Source organism: Chrysochloris asiatica, unplaced genomic scaffold (genome assembly GCF_000296735.1).
Source record: "Chrysochloris asiatica unplaced genomic scaffold, ChrAsi1.0 scaffold00230, whole genome shotgun sequence".
Lineage (NCBI taxonomy): Eukaryota > Metazoa > Chordata > Mammalia > Afrosoricida > Chrysochloridae > Chrysochloris > Chrysochloris asiatica.
In genome coordinates, this window is record NW_006408748.1 from 2,596,354 (window position 1) to 2,613,830 (window position 17,477).

Consider the following 17,477-nt stretch of genomic DNA (forward strand, 5'->3'; position numbering starts at 1 on the left):
TGAAGAAAAAATTGAAGCCTCAACTTTCAGTATTGAAAGATTCTCTGGGCAAATTATTGAATGATGCATAAAGCATCAAAAAAGATGGAAAAAATTACACAGTCACTCTACCAAAAGGAAATGGTTAATGTTCTACGGTTTCAAGAGGTAGCATATGATCAAGAGCCAATGATACTGAAGGAGGAAATCCAAGGTGCATTGAAGGAACTGGCAAAGAACAAGGTACCAGGAATTGATGTAATAAAAATTGAAATTTTTCAAGAAAGTGAGGCGGCACAGGAGGCACTCACTCATCTCTGCCAAGAAATCTGGAAGACAACTATCTGGCCGATTGATTGGAAGCGATCCATATTTGTGCCCATTCCAAAGAGAGGTGATCCAACAGAATGTGGAAATCATCGGACAATCTCTTTGATATTTCAAGCGAGTAAACTTTTGCTAAAGGTAATACACAAAGGGCTACAATCATACATTGACAGAGAACTTCCAGACGTTTAAGCCGGATTTAGGAGAGGCCGTGGAATGAGGGATATCATTGCTGATGTCTGATGGATCTTGGCTGAAAGCAGTGAATATCAGAAAAATGTTTACCTGTACTTTTATTGACTACGCAAAGGCTTTCGATTATGTGGATCATGACAAACTATGGACAACATTGTGAAGTACGAGTATCCGGAACACTTAATCGTGCAGCTGTTCAAACAGAACATGGGAATTCTGAATGATTTAAAATTTAAAAAGGTGTGCGACAAGGTTGTATTTTTCACCATAGTTATTCAACCTGTATGCTGAGCAAATAATCTGAGAAGCTAGGTTCTATGAAGAAAAACGTGGCATCAGGATTGGAGGAAGACTCATTAACAACCTGGGATATGCAGATGATACAACCTTGCTTGCTGAAAGTGAAGAGGACTTAAAACATTTACTGATGAAGAGCAGAGCCTTCGGTAAGGATTATATCTCAATGTAAAGAAAACACAGATCCTCACCACTGAACCAATAAACAACATTCTTATCAATGGAGAAAAGACTGTAATTGTCAAGGACTTCATTCTTCTTGGATCATCTATCAACAGCAGTCAAAAATATCAGACGACATATTGCATTAGGCATATCTGTTGCACAAGACGTTTTTAAAGTGTTAAAGAGCAAAGATGTCAGCTTGAGGATTAAGGTGCGCCTGACCCAAGCCATGGTGTTTTCAATCACCTCATATGCATGCAAAAGCTGGACAGAATTAGGAAGACTGTAGAAGAATTGATGCCTTTGAGTTATGGTGTTAGAGAAGAATATTCAAAGTGCCATGGGCTGCCAAAAGAACCAATATATCCATTGGGAAGAAGTGCAGCCACAGTGCTCCTTGGAGTCCAAGAAGGCCAAACTTCGTCTTTCATACTTTGGACATATTGTCAGGAGGGACCAGTCTCTGGAGAAGGATATCACGTTTGGTAAGGTGGAGGGTCAGAGAAAAAGAGGAAGACCCCCCAATGAGATAGATTGGCCAACTGGCACCATCGATGGACTCAAGAGTGGCAATAGTAGTGAGGTTGGCCCAGGATCGGGCAGGGTTTCGTTCTGCTGTGCATAAGGTCGCTATGGGTCAGTATCTACTCGATGGCACCTAACAACAATAACAACAGTATTGGTCCAAATTCTGTTTGCAGATGTCCAAGTGTCTGTTTATGCTCTTTCATAAATTGTTTTGGTACCCGTCTTGCACAAACTTTTTGAAATCCAGGTCTGTTTTGAATTATAGGCAGAGCCACAACTGATCTGCAAATGACTTGCCACATAATTCACTGTCACTTGTCTTTATGTGCATGTTCAATCTGGTCATTGGCCAGCAACGTGGATGGCACCTTAATAACTGAGTGCTGATAATTTTTCAACTCATCCTCATAGTAAGAACTGGTGACAGTTGTCTGCAGATCCTTATATGGATCTTGAGTCAAATGACTCAGCAATAAAAAATAACTATTACTTGGGTGCTTATTCTGTGTCAGGCACTGTGCAAGCAAGTTTACAGCTTTTATCTTACTGCAATTTCCCTCTAAAAGATGAGAGGAAATTGAGGCCTACCAAAGTTATTTATACAAAGTCACATAGGTAATAACTGGAGTGTGGAGCTGTAAGTTTCTGATGCTAGAGCCCAAGTTAACACAATGCTATACTGAGGGAGCTCTGGTAGCTTAGTGGTTATGAGTGGGGCTGCTCACCTCAAATCAGCAGTTCAAAACTACCTACCATTCTGCAGGAGAGAGCTGAGGCTTTCTGCTCCCCTAAAGATTTACAGCCTTGGAAACTCTATACAGGTTCACTATGAGTTGGAAACAACCATGGTACATAACCACAACTACCATATTGAAGGGGACCAAAATGAAATAAAGTGAGTGAGAGCATCACAGGACACCTGTTGTTGTTATGTGCGGTGGAGTTGGTTCTGACTTATAGTGACATACAGGGTTTCTCAGGCTGTAAATCTTTACAGGAGCAGAAAGCCTTATCTTTCTCCTGCGGACCAGCTGGCAGTTTCAAACTGCTGACCTTGTGGTTCACAGCCCGATTTGTAATCACTATGCTACCAGAGCTCCTTAGTGGACACCTAGAGGGAATTAAAAAAAAAAAAAACCAGGGTCAGAATGAGTGGTGGTTTTCACCTAAAAGTCTTGTTATTAGGAGGGAGAGTTGTTAGTTGCTCTCGAACAGATTCCAACTCATAGTGATCCCATGAGTGGTAACTATTAATTGATCACATTAGTAGCCACAGATTACGTAATCTAAGAAAATAAAATTTTAATACTATGAACACATATATGTAGTCTATATGAATGTTAAAAAATTTTATATTTTAACAAATGAGATCATAATACACAAAAATTTTACAACTTTTTTCAGATTAAATGCAATATAATAAGATCAGCTGAATGAAGGAGAAAAATCAGTGAAAATGGAAACTGCTAGTAATTCTACTATGAACAGATAATCATTGTTAAAAATTTCTTTCTATTCTTTATTTTAGACATACTAACCTTCATGTCTTATTAGAAGCAGACCACATACACAGTTTAAAATCTTACTCATTTTTCATTTAATATGTTGAGCAGATATCTAATTAAGGTCTGCTTACTATGTTACGATTGCTGGTGTGGCGCTGTAGGTTAATGCCCTAGACTGCAAAGCCATTAGAACTGCAAGGCTGGAGGTTCAAGTTCACCAGCTACTCCTCAGAAACCCTATACAGGGTCACTATGGGTCAGAACCGATTTGATGGCACTTCACAACAACAACTATGTTACGATAATGATAATGCATATTCCGTACTTAACTACTGTATAGTCTTTTTTTATGATGATAATGCTAGAAAGAACAAGTTTGCAGGTATATTTTTGTATACGTCTTTTACTACCTCTTGTGCATCAAAGTAGTCAAAGGATATCATCATTTTAAGGCTCTAGATATAAAACTGTCCTGCAAAGATTGTACGAATTTATACTTCCAGGGGTAAGGAGGGACCCATTTCTGATCCCAATGAGCAAAAGTATTGGCTCATTTGATTGATCTTGTTAAGTGCTGTTAAGCTGATTCAGACCCATATCGACCTTCTACAGGGTTTCAGAGGAGTAACTGGTGGGTCTGAACTGTTCAACATGTGGTGCTTGGTCCAGTGCTTCTTCTACAGTGCCACACTTACCCTTGCTCATTTGATAGGCAAAAACAGATATCAATCATTTATATAAAATTCTATTTATTGGGTTTAGTGATGTAAAACTTTCAAATTTCTTATTTTTCCAAGTAGACTGAGGATTTGTTTATTGTTAAACATAGTCACCTTGGTTCAGACTCATAGTGACCCTTTATAGGGATTCCAAGGAATGGCTGGTGGATTTGAACTGACGATATCCTACAGCACCACACCAGGACTCCACTGCACATGTTGTTGTTGTTAAAGTACCATCTAATTTGTTCCAACCCACAGAGACCCTGAATAGGGTTTCCTAGGAGTGACTGGGAGCTTGATATGCTGACCTAGTGGTTCAAACCAACTTTGCAGTCCAGTACATAATTTCCCCAAATTTAAAATTTTGTTATCTTATCAGTGTGTTCATGAAAAGCTACTCAACATATTTTCATAACTGCTGATTTTCTATCTCTTTTCTAGACTGTAAATTCTTGGAAGGTTTTTTAACTTTTAAAAAGCTTAACAGCACCTGGTATAGGAGAGTGGTATGCAAACAGTATATGCATGAATGAATAATTAAACCTCTGTCCTCTACCACAATTTTTAAAGGGTGCAGCACATGTAGAGTTCTTTAGTTATCTCAACTGTTGCTTTAGACCCCTAGTAAATAAAGAATTTGAAAGAAGCAAGTATCATGAAAAACTGGGTTTAGAAAGACTAGAAAGAAACAGAGATTTCAGAGATTTGAAGAGTGACAATGTCCAGAACTAGTATCAATGATTTCAGTTTGTTTGCTTTTGCAGAACTTTCAATAGTGTCTTCTATGAACAACCAGGAGACTATGATTCTTCCTTTTTTCCTTCATGGTACTTATGCCACTCTTATCTGTTTAATCACATAAACCAATAGGGTAAATTCCTTGAAGGGAGGGACCAAACAATAATGATTTTTGCTGCAATGTTTTTATAGTGCTCTGCAAAGTAAGAACTCAATAAAAATTTAATTGAACAAAATGCTGAAACTAATCATGACATTTGACTAAAGTGAGAGAATACAGAATTACTGGAAAAAGTTATAATATTTAGGAGTAAAGATACGCCAGTACGATTAAAATAAAATACTATTAAGAGATATAAATGTGATATAAGTATGTATGATTTGATCCTCTAGTACATGATATAATTGTAACACCCAGTATTAATTAGGTAAATAATCCCAATATAAATGCTACCAAAATTTTTGAGCTAAAAAAATTAGAAGGGAAGAAAAATCTCACCTGATTCTTTTTTGCTCTGTCAGGTCACCCTCACTAACCAACATCGCTGATAATAACCGAAGAGTTGAATTGGCAGATTTAGACTGGTTGTTTTTCATACCCAACAGCCACCTTACCAGAAGTTTAATTGCCTGTACCTATAAAATATTAACATGCTAAAAAAAAAGGCAACTTAAAGTTCAAAGTAAAAGGAAGACTAATGTATGTTAATTAGATATTAAACCTCACCAGCAGGCAGCATTTATTAAAATAGTCTCTGTCTGTGACAGTAACAATAACTGTGAACATTTATTTGGTGTTTATTATATACCAGGTGCTTTCCCCAAACTGTACTTGTATTATTAGTTAATCTCTTGAACAACTCATTGAGAGAGGTCTTCTTACTTCTACCAGGTAAGGCAACTAAGACACATGTCTCAGTTCAATATTTTGAAAACATTTATTTTAAAAGTCCCGGTGTGTCATTGTGGGTTAATGTGCTGGACTGCAAAGTTGATTTGAACCACAGTGTCGGTGGTTCAAGCTCACCAGCAGCTCCTTGGAAACCCTATAGAGGATCGCTAGGGGTAAGAACTGACTTGACAACAACTAAAATGATACTGAATATAAAAACCAGTTGCCATGGAGTCAATTCTGATTCATGGTGACTTCTGAATGTCAAATTGAACCGTGATCCACAGGGTTTTCAACGGCTGTTTTTCAGAAGTAGTTTGTCAGGCCTTCTTCTAAGATGCCTTTGGGTGAACTTGAATCATTGCTAGTAGTCAAGTATGTTAACCATTCGCACAATTTCTCCATACTGATAATAGTGATTAAAAATAACTTTTTAAATAGGTATACATATTTTTTTACAGTGAACAAGCAGTTTGAAGAAAACATCTAAGTCTGATTCATTCTCACTAAACATTCTAGTCAAAAACCTAGGAGGTCTCATAATTACTTGTGGTTATAATTACACTGAAGCTTAAAATCAGAATTGTTACAAATAGAGTTCAAAGAACAAGTGAATGGACCCAGGTATTATTTACTATCTTTATTGACAACCTGGAAAAAGGAATTGCTGGACACATAATTACAATGAAGCCACACAAGGTGAAATAGATGATCAATGCAGATGATATAATCTCTTATTTCAAACCAGGGCTATTCATAACTTCAGTTGTGGCTGATGAAGTGACACCGAAATGGACCCAAATTTTGAAAAAGTGGGTGAACCACACACTAACTGGAATGGGAAAACAACAGGTCAAAGTCCTACTAGAAACTTAATCTCCCTTTAGAACAATGACCACATCCACATTGCATAGAAACTAAATCTCTTAACTTGCTGAATGGAAAACAATGATGATCAGCTATTCACTGTGGCTCTTCACAATCCTGGCAATAATCCAGTATCACACATCAGGCTTCTGAAAGGGCTCTTTATGACTCTTCTGAGTTTCCTATTTCTGATCACCTCAATTTTCGAAATTTGGGTCTGTTCCAGTTTCACTGGTTTGAAGCTCTGTCTCAAATTTGAAGACTACCATTTAAAAAATGAACTTTACCCAAGATATAATTTATATCCCTCAAAAGTTTTGATGACGACTAGCTGTCTTTGCTACGTTGTTCTTGTTAAGCATTGTTGAGCTGGTTCCGACTCATATCAACCCTTTAGAGGGTTTCCAAGGAGTGGCCAGTGGTTTTGAACTGCCAACCTTGTGGTTCAAAATGACTTTGCAGTGCTTATCCGACAATGGCACACCAGGATTCTGTAAATATCCATATATTTGTAGGTAGTGGTGGTGAAGCTAGACTACCAATCTCCTGAGAAGGCTTGAGCACCAATACTTGCACCAATACTCTTAGCTTGTGAGCACAACAGCCTCATTGTGACTGTCTTGCTGTTGTTGTGAAGGGTCATAAGTTTAGTTCTGACTCACAGCAACCCTATATAGGGCTTCCAAGGAGTGGCTGGTGAATTTGAACCACTAGCCTTTTGGTTAGCAGTCCAGTGCTTATCCTACAGTGCCACACCACGATTCTGTGACTGACTCAGCAGGCAGGAAATTCTATAGAAGACACTGACTGCTGATGTTATATAAGAGTCCTTGAGTCAGTTCCCACTCATAGCAACACTGTGAAAGGTTTATGAGAAGTGGTTGGTGGGTTGGAACCAATGACCTCACGGTTATTAGCAGTCCAGTACTTATCCTACAGCACTACACCTGAATTCCATATACATCTATATATAAATAACCCAATGATTAATGCAATTTTGTTGAGAAACAACTTACTTCATTGAAAAATGCTTATGTTAGGAAAAGGGATATCTATGAACATTCCTTACTTCAACATAAATGTTACCAAGAGTTACAGAAATTTACCTTTGCTAGTACTTCAGGGGAAACTTCTTCATCTGGAGACCATAATTTTCCATTTTTCTCACCTGTGGACTATAGATAATTGAATAAGTTTAATTAAAAAAACATAAACCAAAAACTTTGCTTATTAAGCTTTTTATGATTAAAAAAACTATAGTGTTCTAGGAAACAGAAAAAGTCACCAATGAAAACTTTATCCTTGATCATAAAATCATATTCCAATTTATATTTTGTTTCTGTAAAAAGGCCTATAAGTGCCCTAATTCTGTGGCTTAATTCATTATGGAGTAAATGAAAAGAAAAAAAAAAAAGGCAGTAAATAGGATATGGCTCTGAACATGCTCAGATTGAGATTAGTATATTTTTTCACTTAAGGACATTTTCTAATGACATAATGATTTTGCTTAAAAAGAAACCAAATATCAGTATGCCTGATAGAGAAAGCAAAAATAATAACTATATATATTTTAGAACACTTGGTCACAAAATGTTTTATTCCTAGTATTAGTTCCATGTAACATTCCTAAGTAATATAAGGTAGTTGAAAGAGTAACACTAAGATTTTTCATCATTGGACTGCCAGAAGAACAAACAAATGTTTGCTGGAAGAAGTATAGCCAGAATGTTCCTTAGAAGCCATGATGGTAACTTTGTCTCTCATACTTTGGACATATTATTAAGAGGGACTAGTCCCTGGAGAAGGACATCATGCTTGGTAAGGTGGAGGGTCATTGAAAAAGGATGATATCCAAGAGATGAATTGGCACTGTGGCAGCAGCAATGGGCTTAGGTGTAAGATGGTGCAGGACTGGGCAGTGTTTTGTTCTGCTGTGCATAATAAGGTTGCTATGAGTCGGAACTGACTCGATAGCACCTGATAACAACAGAGCTCTCAAATAAGTAATTGAGAGTAGTGAATGAGTGAAGAGGAAGAATAAAACCACTAGAGGATGAGTCCTAGTCAGGGAGTAGGGTTGCTATAGGATACTACTGGCATACCCACACTACACTCAATTTCCCTACTGAATAACAAGTATCTTAACTAGGACTCACCAATAATCATGTTACTACTGAAGAGGGATCTTAAATCATAATTGTTTCTAGACACATCTATTTAAGAATGGCACTGTGAGGAGTAGAAACTGAGACTAGTCATACATATCCTTCCCATCTGGTCTATAATATCCAGAATGGGTAGAGGAGGAGAACATTCTGTTCTCTTTAAAGTTCTTGATACTGAGTGCTCAAGGCCACTGGACCATGTAGGAGGGCTATGAAGATCTGGTAAGTTGGGATTTTGGGTATGTTAACAATGACTTGAAGATAAATCTACAGTCCGCCAGCAGGTAAGACTGATTTGTGTCTTCACTTGATAACCCTTTAATTTAGGTCCATTTGGTATAGTGATGATTTTTAATCAGAGGTGTGTTTCTGAAATCATAAGGGGAGACTTTTCAAGTTAATGTTCCTGGCATCCAAACCAGAGTTCATTAATCTGCCAAGCGCATTGCGCGCCTACACACACGCACTCTTCATTGTCTAAAGCACAATACATACAAGGCTAAGTAAAAAAGTACTGTGTTTAGGGTTCTGGACTTTTGCTGTGGCACTGTAGGATCAGCACTGAACTTGAACTGTGAACCACAAGGCTGGCAGTTAAAACCCACCAGCTGTTCCTCAGAAATACTATACAGGGTTACTGAGTCAGAACCAACTAGATGGCAATTAACAACAACAATCAGGGTTCCAGTTCACACATGCACAGGTTTACTCCATACAAAACAGGTTTAAACGTGTCTCTGTGTTAAGTGGATGGCTACAGACAAGTTCTCTCAGTAATATACACGTCTTATTCTCATTTGGGTGCCTTGAAAAAAAAAAAATCCAATCAAAACAGTAGCAGATTCTAAGGTAATCTACTGGGCCAGTTAAATTTTAGCAGAGATATCAGCTCAGAAGGTTATGAAGACTGTTTCTTGGGAACCCAAAGGGGTAATATAAATCATCTTTCTTGAAGGACACAGGATGATGATCACAGTCTTATTAGGAATAAGTTTTAAGAAAACAGAAAACTGCATTGATGAGGTAAATTATGCCAAGGATGGCTTTCTATCATGACAACGAACCTGCTCATTCTTCAAGGGTAGCAAAGGCTGTCCTTTGGGAATTTTGTTGGGAAACTTTATCCCATCCACCCCACAGACCTGATCTTGTCCCCTTCAGACTTCTTTTTGTTCTCCAAATGCAAAGAACATATCAAAGGAACACGATTTGAGTCCCTCCAGGATGCCAAAACTGACGTTTGGATGTGGTGTAAATGGAAGAGAGCAGAAAATTTTCAGGAAAGGTTTAGAGAGCTGGAAAACACTATCTTTTGAAGTATATACACCTAGATGGCGGATATGCTGAGAAACAGTAACTTCACATTTTGATATTTTTGTTTAATAAAGGTTTCTATTTTGTAGCAATATTTTTTTACTTATTGTCATATATCTATCTAGTGCCAAAAACATACTTTTATTAAATGTCAAATGCTAGTCAAATTCAAACTTGCTTTAAAAAATATATATCTGATAAAACAAAATTCTAATACTACAGAAAATTCTAAATTGTTCTCTAAAGGTTAGGATGATAGTATTTGATTTACATTTTTTAGTTCATGAGACTTTTACCTTATGTTCTCTAACTTATTCTCTTTTGAAAGTTAATTCCTAAGTACTACTACCTAGAAGTCAGGAAATCATTTGGACACTTAAGCAAATAAATATAAAGGAAGCAAAATATAAAATAATTTAATAGAATAAGAGATTATATAAACACCAAAAACTAAGGAAGCATAGTAGACTATGAGCTGAGCTGCTATCCACAAGGCCAGCAGTTCTAGTCTACCAGCCACTTCATGGGAAAAAGATGAGGCTTACTGCTCCTGTAAAGATTTACAGCCTTGGCAACCCTATGCAGGGTTCCTATGAATTAGAACTGACTTTACAGCACATAACCCACCACCATAGAGAAAGAAACACATTTTTCTGTGATAATTGAAGATATATCATCAGTCTTAATCTTATGGCTGGTTGTAAATTTAGTATCATGGCTCTTAATTTATAAATATGGAGAAACTTACCCTGTCATTCATTAGCAGATCTTTCACAATAAAATTTGCTACCACAGATTTCATTGGGGAAGCAAACTGATCTGGTGCTAACATAGAAATATGGCCCAAAGAAACTAGTGGAGTTATAAGCTGTTCCGGGACATCAGCATTCAGACTCCTACTGAGTGGCTATAAAAAGAAATTAGACAAAATTACACTTTAAAAAAAAATAAGTATCTAGATATTCTACTTAAACAGTGAGTATTTCAGAATCCTTTTGAACTTTAGCATGACCAAGCCAGTCTATTCTAGCAATTTGATAAGTAACTTCACCTATGCGCAGACACTTGGATTCTTATTTTGCTTACTGAAATTTAAGAAGATAGAAAGGATAAATAAAGGAAAAAGATACAAACATGCTCAGAAAAAGTAGAAGTAATAGCAAGGAGGAGAAGTAAATTACTAGATTGCATCATTTCTGCTTTACTGAAATCAGCATTATTTTCAAGCCGTCTCTTGCTTGGCCTGCTATACTGGTAGGTTTTTTTATCCAGTGAGGCAGTTTAAAATAACCTTGAGTCATAGAAAATACAAACAAAGGTCTTGTTTTCATATAGTATTTCATTTACAACAGAGATACTGTTCTAGAAGGACAATGAAGCTAAGGATTATATATAAGGAAAGAGAAATAAGGATTAATTTCCAGACAGAATTGTCAGGTTATCCGAGTTTTTCAAAGTTATCTATTCAAAGCTTGCTGATGATAAACAGACTACTCAGCTAAGGACTACAATTAAGGCAAAGTGTCCTTAAACACATACACACACAAACTCCATCCTTTGATATAAAAAGAATTAAATATAACTTAATTTAAAGGCTAAAAATATAGTGTTGAATAAGAAAGATAAGGTTCCTGCTATTAGTAGAAAGACTAAAAATTCTGGCTTTAACTGTCATTAAACCACAACGCTTAAAGACCAATATACATACATACATGTATTACATGTACCTCAAAAATCTGTGCAAGTTGGACTTCTTTATTTGTGAATATGGCGTGTATACAATGCACAGCCTGTTTTGCTTGATGTGGAGTACCTCTCTTTGCTTTTTGATGTAAAATGGGAATTAAAGTCCTGCAAAAAAATATCAACAATTAAAAAAAACAGCCTTCCCAAACCACAAGTAGTTACTTTGATTGTCTCCTACATCATTTCCCTTAACTATCTGAACTATCTTCTAAGCAAGCCATTTTCTTTGAGAAAGAAAAACAAAGCAGCAATTCCTTGGCATCATATTTCAAATTATCTACTTTCCTTTTTATAGTGATTGTCAGTTATTTTAAAGTAGCAAAAGTTAAAATGATGATATCAATAGAACAAAAGAAGGTGTAGAAGGATATATATGTATATCTATAGCTATACAGAATCTAACAAGTGCCAGGCACTGGGCTAAGTTTTATACATTTAGCAATGCGATGAAGCCTGACAACTAGCCCAAAAAGTTATTTAAGCTCCTACATGACAAAGCTAAGAAGTAGTGCAGTTGGGATTTGAAAACAGGCATTTCTGGCCCCAAATTCCAATTTATAACATTTGTACTGACATTGAAGAGTAAACTGATGCAGTCCTCCTATAGGTCAATATGGAAATATATATTGCAGTCTTAAAGCATTAAAGTCATACAGTTCAAGTAGACAGAAAAACACATTTCTGAAAAAACAAAAATTTATATATATCACAACGTGAACAGTGGCTCTTTCTTTCCTTTCATATTTTGTAGAGTCCTCTTGTGTTACTGCTATTAAAGAACCAGGAACATTACTGCTACCCACCAACCACCTAACTAGTGAATATTTAATTAAGCACACTACTTGTTTATCTTATTCTTTGGTGGGATATGAAGGTGGTATGTATTAAATTTACAATCCAGCTGGAAAGAAAAAAATGAATATACATATATTAAGAAGATGTATGTCACAAATATAATAAAATATTAATTCCATGATCACTTTATATTAATATTAATGTAAAAGAACCATATTGTTAAAAACAAGTACTTTCAATCTGTTTCTTTGCTTAAAAGACAGTGGAAGGGTAAAATAAAGGAGAGTACAGAAAATTATCTTCTAAGTGAAGTTGTCCTTATTCTACCCACACACAAAAGGGAAATGATTCCATGGCTCCCACAATTAAGAGAAAAATTTTGTATATAGCACGAGAAAAAAATATACTCACGACCGTATCTGGGGAAGGTCTGTTTCTATTTTATGGCCTGTATTTCTAAATATTTGTATAGCAGCTTCTGCTACTTTGTCATCTTCCATTCTCAGGCACTGTAATAAGGACTCATATGTCTCTGCAGAGTGGAACGAGGTAGGATGTGTGAAAGACAGAACCTGGAGGAACAGATAGAGCTTTAGAAGTTCACAATGATTTCAATCCAAAAAAACAGTTGTTTTCTTCTTTTACTATAAATAAAAAATCATGGATTGCTTATCCTAGCTGCACAGAATAGAGATTACACCTCCCAGCCTACCCTTACAGTTAGTTGAAGTTACTGCATGTTAGCTTTCAGACAGTTAAGACAGCAGACAGACAGCATTTGCCGTTTTCTTATTGCCAACCTCCTCTACTCTACTTGGAATGTATAAATTATAACTCCTTTATTTTTGTAGTGTGATATTATAATATGAACAATTACAATATTTTATAAATATACATTTATTGTATTTAGGTCAAGAATATTTACTTAAGATAAAACTCCAAACTTAGTAGTATAACCTTTATATTATGCGTATAAAAAGGAAAAAAATATAAAAGCTTATTGTGAACTTGGTTTGACTCAAAAATTTTCTATAAAGAAATATTTTAAGTGAAATCCATCACAAATACAGATAATGCATTATTTAATGTCCATGGTACTAAGTGAAATTGGATGTTATGCTGTTTAAATGTTGTATAAATATATTATAAATAGGCAGTCTATACACAACCTGACTTAATGTGCTGGTCTGCTAAGTCGGTTTGAACAGCGAGGTCGGCAGTTCAAGCTCACAGCCACTCCTTGAAAACTGTATACAGGATTGCTATGGGTCAGAACCAGCTCGATGGCACTAATAACAACATCTATTATAGTCAAACTTTTGGGGGTTTGTTGGGCAAATTGCATCCATTTGATATAGGAGACTGGTTTGCTGGGCATGCAGTTGGGCTGGGCAGAGGATGCGCTGGTAGCTGAATCAGGACATTGCCTCATGTCTGCTGACAGGGTTGGGGGTGCAGAGCCCATGGAGGATACAGAGAGGTGGTAATGGGAAGCATGATTCATGGTGACGGCCCTGGCTGTTGCCTGTTATTGCAGCTGTTTCCTGATCATATGCAGTTTCTGCCAGGAGCTGGCAGGCCATAATCATCAGTGCCTATGGCTGGAGTGGAGGAGCTGCAGCAGGCTTTACCACTGGGAGTGAAAGGCTACATGGCTGCTGGGCAGGTCAATGAAGTCAGAAGGAAGGAAAGAGGAGGTGCTGTGGGAATTGGGGTACACTCTAGAGCCCTGCTGCTTCTTAAAGGATCTGGGGTCTTTAAAACCATTGCTGTTGTTAAGTGCTCTGAAGTCTGTTCTGACTCATAGTGACCCTGCATAAGGTTTCCAAGGCTGTACATCACTGTGGAAGAAGAAAGCCACAGAGTGGCTTGGGATCTTGAACCATCAACCTTATGGTTCACAGTCCAGTGCTTATCATGCAAAGCCACTGTGCTGCACTTAAAACCACTAGGAGGAAATAATAAACAATAGGAGAGCTGCTTTCCCTTAAAACAAAACCTTATGGAACCCTGGACAAATATGCTGTCGGACATTGCATGAATGGTCCTTAGGTGACCTGCATATAATTATTCTCTTATTTATAAAAGATGAGCTTATTTAAGTACATGTCTTGTGGTTAAGTCCCAAAATAAAAAGCAGCCTTTATAAAATCAAGACCAAACAATATCAAAATATAAAGCAATTATTTTTTCTTATCATGTATTTAGAGCCTACAATTTGTTAGGCCCTGTGATAGGTACTAGTAATAGAACAACAGATATGAGCCCCAGCCTGTTCTTAAGGAATTTATGGACAGTTAAACACTGAGTCTTGGTGTAGCACTGAGGAATAATGCACTGGAATGCAACATCAGTTTGAATCGCAAGGTTCCTCCGAGCTATGAGTCAGAACCAACTCCGTGGCACTTAACAAGAAGAAGACATGACATGTCTACAAAGTTTATCTTTCATGAAGTGTAAACAACATAGTTAGTGTATTAATAGGAAAAAGGTTAAAAGTGTGGAAATACACTTAGAGGGAATCAACCTTACTAAGTAAGCATTTATGTCATGGATCTTAAAGTCAGTGGAGAAGTTCTCTCATTTGCTAAGGTTTAATGTGGTAACATTCACTTAATGAGCTATTTATTATTTACAGAAAAATGGCATATGAAACTATGAATTAAGCAACCTATTTTATCTCTTAAGAGTTCTGGTGTGGCCCTATAGGCTAAGTATTGGACTGCAAAGTCAGCGGTTCAAACTCACCAGTTGCTTCTTGGAAATACTACACAGGGTTAGAACTGGCTCAACAGTACCTAACAACAATTATCTCTTTGTCTTCATTTTCTTCCCCTCTGTAACCCATCTAATGAAAGTTCTGTTAAGTATTTCATTATGTTAAAAGCCAGGTAAAAAGCACCTGACAGTACCTTCTTGCTTCAAAGGTCTTTGACAACTGGAATCAATCCTGTCTTGTACTATTTTCCCTAACCAGCCAGTCTCACATCCTAACAATCCAGAAATGATGCCCAGCATTATTCCCTTTGAAAATGCTCTAGTCCCCTATATTTGGTCATATGTTTACCACAAAATCTAGTCTGATCAGGCCCTTATTTATTGATCAAAATCCTGTGACCAGATGCTGTCATACTGTGATTTCCTGAGGGCATTTTATTGTGTTGTTAAATACTATTAAGTCAGTTTCGACTCATAGCAACCCTTCATAGTGTTTCCAAGGAGCAGCTGGTGGGTTTGAACTGCCAATTTTGTGGTTAGCAGTGGTTGTTGTTGTTAGGTTCCATCGAGTCGGTACAGACTCATAGCAACCTTATGCACAGCAGAACGAAACACTGCCTGATCCTGGGCCAACCTCACAACTGTTGCCATGCTTGAGTCCATCAATGCTGCCACTTGACCAATCCATCTCGTTGGAGGTCTTCCTCTTTTTCTGACCCTCCACCTTAACAAACATGATATCCTTCTCCAGCGACTGGTCCATCCTGACAATATGTCTAAAGTATGAGAGACAAAGTTTGGCCCTCCTGGCTTCCAAGGAGAATTCTGGCTGCACTCCTTCCAAAACGGATCTATTGGTTCTTTTGACAGCCCATGGCACTTTCAATATTCTCCTCCAACACTAGAACTCAAAAGCATCAATTCTTTTATGGTCTTCCTTATTTACTGTCCAGCTTTAACATGCATATGAGGTAATTTAAAATACCATGGCTTGGGTCAGGCGCACCTTAGTCCTCAAGCTGACATCTTTGCTCTTCAATACTTAAAAGGCTTGTGCAGCAGATTTGCCAAACGTAATACGTCGTTTGATTGCTTGACTACTGTTTCCGTGAGTATTGATAATAGCAGTGGTGCTGCGGGTTAATGTACTGGACTGCAAGGTCAGTGGTTTAAGCTCACCAGCTATTCCTTGGAAACCCTATACAGGGTCACTGTATAGAGTTGGAACTGACTAGACAGCACTTAATATGAACAACAGTCCAGTGTTTATCCTACAGCACCACACCAGGACTCCATTACTACTCCAGCTTCTTTGAGAGGTCAGGCTGCATTATTTAGCACATACTGGTTGGTAAAGTATAGCAGGCATGCATGTGATAAATGAAACATAAAACATACATCTTTTTATAAAACACAAAAGACATAATGATTAAAGGGTCAATTTACAAAGACATTAACAATTATAAATATTTATTCATCCAATGACAGAACATGAAAGTTTATAAAACAAACTCTAACAAAGATGAAGCAAAGAAAAATGAACAGATCTACAATAGTAGATTTTAATATACCACTTTTGATAATGGACAGAACTATAAAGAAAAAAGAAAAATAAACCAATAAAGATACAGAAGATCTGAATAACGCTATTAACTAAGTAACCAGGCCTCACAGACATAGGTTAAAGACACCACCACTTGTCTGTCAGTTTGTTGTAGTATTGTGACTTGTGTGTTGCTGTGATGTCAGCAATGCTACCACATTGGATCCTGGGCCAACCTCACTACCGCTGCCACACTTGATGCCATCAATGATGCCACCTGGCTGACTCATTTTGTTGGGGGTCTTCCTCTTTTTCTCTGACCCTCCATCTTACCCAGCATGACATCCTTCTCCAGCGACTGTTCCCTACTGACAACATGTCCAAAGTATGAGATGTATACATGTAAAAATTGGACAATGAATAAGGAAGATTATATAAGAAGTGATGAATTTGAGTTATGGTGCTGGAGGAGAAAGAATACTAAAAGTAGCATGGACTGTCAGAAGAACAAACAAATCTGTGTTGGAAGAAGTACAGCCAGAATTTTCCTTAGAAGCCAGGATGGTGAGACTTCACCTCTCATATTTTAGATATGTTATTAGGAAGATATGTTATTTGAAAATCTAGAATGGACAAATTTCCAGAAACATATGACCTACTTAAATTAATACAGACTGAAATAGAAAATTTGAACAGAAGAAACTGACCAAGTCATTAAAAAACAACAAAAAAAGTCCAGGCCCAGATGGCTTTACTGGTTATTTCTACTGTTCCTGAATTCATTTTATGAAGCAAATATAGCCCTGATACCAAGACCAGGCAAAGATATCACTATAAAAGAAAATTATAGACTAACATCCCTCGTGAACACAGATGCCAAAATTCTAAATAAAATCCTAGCCAGTGGAATCCATCTCAAAAAAATAACATTATGATAAGTGAAACTCATACCAGGTATGTAAGGATGGTTCAATATTACAA

General features: G+C 37.0%; 1 protein-coding gene across 1 annotated transcript in view; it reads right to left on the reverse strand.

Moving 5' to 3' along the window:
* The window catches only part of PDS5A (PDS5, regulator of cohesion maintenance, homolog A (S. cerevisiae)), a 142,227-nt gene that overhangs the window by 20,837 nt on the left and 103,913 nt on the right, over positions 1-17,477 (reverse strand). The window contains exons 18-22 of the mRNA XM_006873223.1: positions 12,647-12,807; positions 11,422-11,545; positions 10,443-10,601; positions 7,322-7,390; positions 4,956-5,092 (exon numbers count right to left, since the gene is read on the reverse strand). Coding sequence (XP_006873285.1) covers positions 4,956-5,092; positions 7,322-7,390; positions 10,443-10,601; positions 11,422-11,545; positions 12,647-12,807 — 650 coding nt within the window. The remainder of the gene's footprint in view (positions 1-4,955; positions 5,093-7,321; positions 7,391-10,442; positions 10,602-11,421; positions 11,546-12,646; positions 12,808-17,477) is intronic.